Below are 8,381 nucleotides of genomic sequence, written 5' to 3'. Positions count from 1 at the left end.
TGCGGCCTATATTCGGGGTTTAGCGGCAGTTGATATCACCCAACGCCCGGGCAGGTGTCTTTCAGGCGCCGGGCAGGTGTCTTTTTTTTCTTTTTCGGGTAAGCAGCAGGGTTAAGATCCAGATCCCCCACAGCGCAACAGGGGACCTGGATCCTCCTCCCCGGCAGCCGTGGACATCTGCGTGATGTGCGTAGACAACCTCCGCTGCCAGAACTTCCGCCGGGGCTTCTATGGTGGAGCACCGGCGTGACGTAACCTTCCGATGCTCCACCATAGAAGCCCTGGCAGAAGTGCCGGCGGCGGAAGTTGTCTGCACGCATCGCACAGACGTCCACCGGCCGGCCCTGCTAGACACCAGGGAGTCTGGGGGTGCATTGGTAAGTCGGGGCGGTGGAACTTCTAGGAAGCAGAGTGGAATATCAGGGGCAGAGTGGCACTTCTAGGGGGCATAAAGCATATCAGGGGCTGAGTGGCATATCTGGGGGTCAGAATGGCATATCAGGGGTTATAAAGTATATCTGGGGGCAGAGGGGCATATCTGTAAGTAAGGTACATTATGAATTAAGGGGGGACCTTAACATGGCTATTGGTTTTCTGTCTGTATATAACATATGCTGACAAACTGATAGATACCCAAAATTTTAAAATACATGTATTCCTGTTCATTAGACAAAATACTTTTTTACCATTCCACTAATGTCTATTTTTTTCTTTAAAAATATTTTTTTCTTTAAAATAGCATCAAACTTTAAGCGTGCGGCCTATATGTGAGCCAATACGATATAATGATCAGGGGTTCTCTCCAGATCTGTCTCTAAATTCACTACTATGTCTTTCATGCTTCTTATCACCACAATAAATGCTTTGAAACAGATGAGACTGAGATTGGGTTTGAACTGGATGGGCAACCCTCCCTTCTCGGGTATGGAACCTTGACTTTCAGGAACATCTGGGCCAATGACTATTTGGCATGTCAAGTGGTATATGTACAATAGATGACACAAACCTCCTAAGTGCATCCTCTTGATGCACAATTATATAGAACACTTTCCTAATTTTTCCATTTCCCGTTTCAATACGTTCTGGCACATAGTTGTACAACTCAGGTATCACAACACTTCACTTACAGGGACTGGCCCAATGGTCTGGAAAACATTATATGGAAAACTGCCCACAAAGCACATTCCACCAAATCACCTTACACTTACCTACAAAGTAAGTCAAAACACACCTCACAGCCTACTGGTGTCTGTACCTGGAGCAAACACATAGACAATATTGACCCTTCAGACGCAATGAAGATGACATATGCAAAGTAGTGCCTTCTGCTACTTATAAAGATATGCACCTAAAATTGGGGCAATATGTGTATCTTTCACCTTTGAAGCAATTTAGGTTTGGTATTTGAGAATCAGCCACTTGTCCCACATGAAATTTTCCTGGTCGCACCAATAGATAATAGGTTTTTGGGAGCAGGTGAGGAGGTTCTGGGTTGCCTTGGGTTGTCGGTTGCAGATGGTCCCGTCTGAAACGGCCATCTTAGCAGTGGATGGAGACAGGATTACACATTTTTATTATCACATAATATTAGCAGCAACAAGGAAATGTTGCTACATCAGTGGATTTTTCCTTCCGAATGGATTGGCTAGCAATGTCAATGACCAAAGAAAGGAGAGCAAAAATGTTAAACTTCAATTAAATCTTCTTTTAAGCTCACCTCCTGCTACTCAGCTGGGCCGCCCATCCCAATCTCCTAATTCTGGGTACAATCTAACAGTTGCGCAGACTGGACAACATTCATATCAACACTAGTTTTTGCTTGATAGGAAGTGTGGGAATTCTGCCTCATTACATACAACATGTGCTTGATACTTTACTGTTTCAATAATATGTTACTTGGCTAATGAACATTTTTTTTTAAAAAAAAAGGACTATAGTTACATTACAAACAAGATAGAAATGACACCTTATAAGATGAAGGCATAATGTTTTTTTTAAAATAGGAGCGGCGGGTAAAACAACACAAATATGACATGAAATACCCACATAATGATTTGCATAGAACATAGGGATATTTATTTTGCGTCTATATGGGTTGTGGGACTGGCGGGGAATGCAGGCACTGTGCTAATGCTAGCTGAATTCTGTGATTTTGAGGAAGAATCAGCACCATAACTCATGGACAGCAGAATCAGATTACAACAGAATCCTGTCGCTGAGTGTCTTTGGCTTTCCTGCCTGTATTTCACTTGCTGCACGAACCAGTAAGGATAAGGTTAACTTCTATCCAGGTATCTAACTACAGGTGTGGTCATCAAGCCCCCCATAAAGCTTAGCCTGGTAGACAGAGGGGAGACAAGTTAGGCAGAGGTATGTTGTATCCCTGTTCACAACACCAGCTCTCCCTTCAGGCTGCCTGCTCTGTGTGTATTGGTTACAATGTATGGTGGGTTGTGTGATCTAAGCCTCTAGACCTGAGGACCTTAGAGGATGCTACAATTCAGAAGCCAGAAGGCTGGGAAGCATTATTTGTTTTACTTGGACTTTACTTGCTTAGGAGAATGCCACATTTACAACTGGCTACAGGAATTCTGAGGACCCTTAAAGTGACATTCCCTCCTTTGTTTAATTGAAGAATAAAAGCATATTTCGTTTGTGTTATAATACTGCAAATTTAAAGAAGAGGTGATTGACCTACAACCTTGTGTATCGTGTTCAATATCACATTCTCCTATACACATACACTAGCGCCTGTCAGCTGTTCAATTATTACATTATTTTTTTAAATATATTTTATACTATGTGAATTGACACTACATGGAGCCAAAATACGTCCAGAATCCATAATTAACAGCACTCACCGCTAGTGGAAATGTAAAAGTGCGATTATTCGCGATGTCCTGACAGCTGATTGTTGGTTACCTTTGAGTTAGATGAATTATTGGAAGGCATCTTGGATACCCATAGGCTAAGCTTCTAAACAGTTATGAAGATAATACAGGCTTCTTGGCTGCCGAGTGTACACTGGTTACACAATATAAATTCAGTGAGAGACACCGTAACATGAATTACCTGATCATGAGCATCTAATGATCAAATATTTTCATTCTGGCGTTACTAAATATCAGTGAGAATGTGAATGTAAAATAAACATGATGATTTGTACTAAATATGGTTTGACTGCTTACTTGAGTGCAGGCTCATCTGTAAAAAGAAATCTAAATTAAATGTTAAATGGCAATAACTAAACCCAAACATATAACAACACCTGCGTGTTATATGGAGCGCGGGGTCCTTGCCAATGCTTACAATTCTCCGATCCAAGATGGGTATTATCACTGGCGAAAAAGAAAAAAAAGAACTCTACCACAATTGAGAAAAATGAGAAAGACGAGCACAAGAATTTCTCAGAAATAAACGTTTTCAGTGTCCTACACTGCTTTAGTAAAGCAGGAAAATACCTACAAAGTGTGCATTCCTCCGTATTTTTGCACTTCTTGGCATTTAAATATCTGACCTCTGAGGGCTACTTCCTTCTCATGAGGAGACTTGTTGGTTTGTTGCCTTTTGCAGAATAGCCTAGTCCCTCCAAGCTCTTCAGAGCAGTCTGAGGGAAGGTGACTAGTCATGGTTGGTATAAGCACTGGGTGGGGAGGGGGCTGTAAGGCAAGCAACTGAATGGAAAAGATGATGAATGAAGAGCGGCGTGGAGTGAATGAAAAGACGGGGGGGGCGAGAGTAAAGGGGTGGAGGATCACAGAGAATCAGGGGGTTGGCTTTTATAATAATAAAAAAAAAAGCAGTTGCATAAGGCTGGGGAGGAAGTGCGCGGTCACGTGATCGGGCCGCGCATACACGTGCCCGCGCTCCTCTGATCAATTTCTCAAGGTGTTCTATCCACTGCTGAAGATGGCGACAGATTAAATAGAAAATAAAAGAAAAAAGCACAGAGGGGAGAGCTCAGCCTCGGAGCGCGGGGAGGAAGAGGAGGTATGGGAATATTCCGCCCCAGCAGCAGGATGCCTAGGGAGCAGAAGAACAGTGCCCATCAAAAGAGGAAGAGAAAACAATAAGCACGGTGCAGACACCTACCATAGAGAGGACCAGGGGACCGCGAACAGCCCGCGATCAGCATGGGCAGCAGAGGCTGAGTCGGAGAGGCGCTCTACCAGGGGCAGCAGTCACACGGGGATGCTCTCACCTGGATTTGCTTTGGGTTCATAGGGGGAGGGTGGGGGATCTGCATGGGTTGTCCCTTGCACCCCCTATGGACTTCACCTTGATGTACTTTGCCCCGGGGGTAAATCTTTACAGAGGGAGGGGGGATCTTTTTTTTCCTGGTTAGTTCTCCTAGTATTGCTTGCGATGGCCAGTTCCTGAGTGACCCGGGCAGGGGCGGGCAGGGGAGGGGAAGCTCCCATCCCTTCATCCACCATCCTTTATCCCTTCATCTACCCATTCCCGTATCCATCCATCCTTCCAGCACCACCACCTGACATCCTTCTTCTCAAGCCACCCGTCATTTCTCCTTTCTTTATCAGCCTCTCATCTTCTTGTCCACCCTTCCCCCTCCCCAACCCCCTCCCGATGATGCCCCTCTCCGCAGGCCCCCTCACGAGAGGCAGGTGACATTGTGCTGGTGGTGTAGGAAACCCACCACAAACATATAGGGGGTGGGGAGAGACTGACAGCACCCGGCCGCAGCTCCCCGCATTCTCCCACCCCCTAAAATATGATCAGGGGGGCTTGGATGTATCCAAGGGAAGATGAGGCCGTTTTAAAGATCTGCTGGGAACCTCGACACAGCGACAAGCCGTGCGCCGACTCCGAGAGGGCTCAGAGATGGCGAATGTCCCTAGCCTCTCTCCTGTTCTTCACCGTCCTGCTGTCTAATCACCTCTGGCTGGTCTCCGCTGGGGCCAAAGCAAGAGGCAGCTTCTCGTTCAGCCTCCAGCCAGCCCTGGGGGAGCAGGCCAACTCCAGCATGCTGTCCCTCCAGAGCTTCCCATGGGAGGGCAGGGGGTGCTGGGACAACTTCCTAAGCAATCTGACCAAATCTGCTGCTCACAGTCCGCATTGCACTGGTGCCAGGTCCTCTCACCTGGATTATGCCTGCACCAAACTGCATTACTTGCAAAGACATCGAGGGTCTCTGTTTCCACCCTCTCCCCAAACCTCCTCCACCTCCTGGTCCAACCACCCTTTCTCTTTTTCCTCCAAGAGGAACTTTTTGAAGGCTTATTTTCGCAACCTCACCCTGTCCTTTTGTAATACTTACACCCTTCTGGATCTGCTGCTGGGCATGCCTAACCCCGACAGCCTGAACTGCAGCCTGGAGAAACTGATGGAGGACTTCGCAGGGGCAGCTGCAGCTTCTTCTGCCCTCCTTGAGGGTGAGGTGTGCAGTAGCTGTGTCCAAGCTTACCAGAGACTGGATCAACACGCTCAGGAAAAATACGAGGAGTTTGACTTTGTGTTGGAGAAATACCTGCAAGCTGGGGAGTACTCTGTGAGATCCTGCGTGGGGGACTGCAAGGTAAGGGGGGGCAGCCCGTGCCAGCTGCTGGGGGGCAAGTGCAGGGAACACCTGTCTCCTGGGGTCACTATTTTGGGGCAATTTATTTGATGTTCTAAATCGATCTATTGTGTGATTGGCTGCTGTGGCAAACATGGTCTGTTAACAGTCGGAGTGCCAGAATGGGCACTTGCATAGGTACTTTTGCCACTTGAAGGGTTAATTTAAAAGGTCATTTTGATGAGGTTACCGGGTAGAGCATTACAGGGGGTAATGCCCATTTAGAAACACACGGCGGGTGCGTATTGTGCTTAACCTTTTTGTATTGTCAGGATACACAGCTAATACAGAGGAGCGCACACGGAGGTCTTTGGCGAGAAGACGTATCATTACGTGAAGTTTATTTCCTACATATAACCACCTCTCTGCCCGTTGTGTATAGAAAATCAATTAGTCATGGGAGAGGGGCAGTTATGGAGCCTCTGGCACGCGGTTGAGCAGTATGTTACGCTTGTGTTGATCAGTGTCAGATGTGTTCATGGGCCTATGAGATCTTCATGATGATAAATTGCCAGTTAGGGTTTGCAATATGCAATACTGTCTCTAGGGTGGTGGATGGCACAGACCAGTAGCTACGTGGACCCCTCTGTAGTAAAATGAGAATCTACAAATACACAGTTTGCTCCAATGTTCCACCAAATAGGCGTGATTGTCACTGCGTACCTACAAAGTGTACATTCTGCCGCGAAATCTACACAATGAACCAACTTAAACCTGGTGCTGTGTGATTTGTACATGCTGCTGTGTTGCCTGAAAGACTGGCTTGCAGGGTGTTGGATTCACACGTGTCCTGTTTTAATTGGCTCATCCGGAAACCTTATCCCTTAAGTCCCATACAGGGCCAGACTGGTGGCCCTGGCACCAGGTGCAGCCAGCGGCTGGTTATGCGCAGTCGCATGGGCATAGTCAGCCATCCGGGTCTGGTCCCATAACGCACAATTTTACCTGTTATTTTGCTTTATAAAATGCTGGCAAGCCAACCAGCTCTGCCCGTTCTCCCTGAAGTGGGGATGCAAACTCTATGATGGCTGTTCATTAATGGGGATGTCCAAAGAACAAAAGGGTTCCTTACAGTAAGAGTAAGAAAGATGTGGAATTCACTACCTACAGATGTTGTGCTATCAAATTCAATTGAAGTGTTAAATATCGACTTGATTCCTTTTTTTTAAACAAAGAAGAATATACAGAGATATAAAGAGTAGCAATGCCTTGATTAATTCAAGCCGGGTGATCCAGTGAGAGATCAGAGCAATTTTGGGGACAAGGCGGAATTTTTCCCCTTATTGCGACACAACGGCAAATCAGTGCAAATGCGGGGCTGTCTTCTTGATCATCGGCAGGGTTAAACGTGATGGACCGGTGACTTATTACTATATATCTACAGGCAGGCCACTGGCCTTAAGGGCAGGTGTGTATAATATACTGACCCAGATTTGCCCCAGGCAGGCGTATTTGTGGCTGTTTAGTAGCCCTTTACGATTAATGATACAGATCGCTTTATATTCACTGCGCAGAATTGTTTAAGTAATTATATAAAAGGTGAGTATACACTTTTTTTATATTAACTTACATGGAAAGTGTATAAATCTGTGCTTAAAAGTATGGATTACTCTCTTCGATATGCTGTACTGCGGCTAAATTGGTATTTGATATCCTTAATTACCCTTATTTTGGTTACAGAGATACTGTCACTGAAAGATAGGGTAAATGCAGTGAAACCTACAGAAAGTCTGTGCTCTTAAATGATCGCTGCCCTGCATCATATTATTTCTATACACCTGCCAAGTTGAAGGAGCCATCTTTTGTCTTGCAACTTTGAGAGTTGCATCTCTATCTAGAAACAGGGCTGCTATTTATTTCACTGAATTCACTTGCAGCGGTTAAAATGAGGTTTCTGCTTTCCTGACATCATATTACTAGAATATTAACACAAACTCACTTCTGGGTTGAAACCAGAACTTTTTAACAAGATTCTCCTCATTGGTAGTGTTTATGGTTAATCTAATTTAATAATGATAAGTACAAGTGGAGTTACTGGTCCTGATGGGTGTTTTTGGTATCAGAATTATTAAATATTTATATATACAGAAAAAGATATATATATAATCGCTGAGATGTCTCCAAGTGTTGGTAACGTGTTACTCTAGTGCAGGGGTGTCCAAGTTTTTTCTGCAGTGGGCCACTTCATCAGAATTGTATACGTGCGAGGGCCGCACTCATTTTTCACTGAGAAAATATGGCCTTTAATAAGATATGCAGATTAAAATACAGTAAATGACACAAAACCTTTACTTTTCCTCTCACTGATTTCTGGGATTTCTGGGCCTACAAATTCAGGATTCTGTATAAGTAAAAATAAAATAGTTCTATTTATTTTAGGGATGCACTAAAATGAAAATTCTGGACCAAAACCAAAAATTCAGGGTTCACTTAGCCGAAACTGAAAATGACCCCCCCACTTTTAATAAAAGTAAGTTACACACCAAAATTGTACAAAAAAATGATATATTATGATTGTTAACAGCAATCTCAGGCATATCCAGATTCCAGCATGTACTGGTTGGCTGGGCATTGTATTTTTTGTCCAATTTTAGTGTGTAACCACACTTTTATTAAAGGTAACACACCACAATTGGACAAAAAAAAGTCAACAATATGACTTGGCATGATAGGAGTGTGATTGCTAACAGCAAACACACTCTTTTTATACCCAGGCAATCAGTGAATGCTGGAACCTAGGCATGATGGGACTGTGATTGCTGTTAGCAGATTGCTATTAGCTGTTAGCAATCACACTCCTATCATC

The 8,381-nt window shown here is 44.7% G+C and overlaps 1 protein-coding gene across 1 annotated transcript in view; it reads left to right on the top strand.

The window, feature by feature from the left end:
• The first annotated feature begins 4,750 nt into the window (after positions 1–4,750).
• The window catches only part of LOC149287447 (NALCN channel auxiliary factor 2-like), a 61,546-nt gene continuing 57,915 nt past the window's right edge, over positions 4,751–8,381 (top strand). Inside the window, exon 1 of the mRNA XM_089492814.1 lies at positions 4,751–5,536. Coding sequence (XP_089348940.1) covers positions 4,751–5,536 — 786 coding nt within the window. The remainder of the gene's footprint in view (positions 5,537–8,381) is intronic.

This window comes from Sceloporus occidentalis, unplaced genomic scaffold (assembly GCF_023333645.1).
Source record: "Sceloporus occidentalis isolate IW3139 unplaced genomic scaffold, rSceOcc1.0.p SCAF_60, whole genome shotgun sequence".
NCBI classification, from domain to species: Eukaryota; Metazoa; Chordata; class Lepidosauria; order Squamata; family Phrynosomatidae; genus Sceloporus; species Sceloporus occidentalis.
The sequence above is the reverse complement of the archived record's forward strand: the minus strand, read 5'-3'. Positions and strand labels throughout refer to the sequence as shown.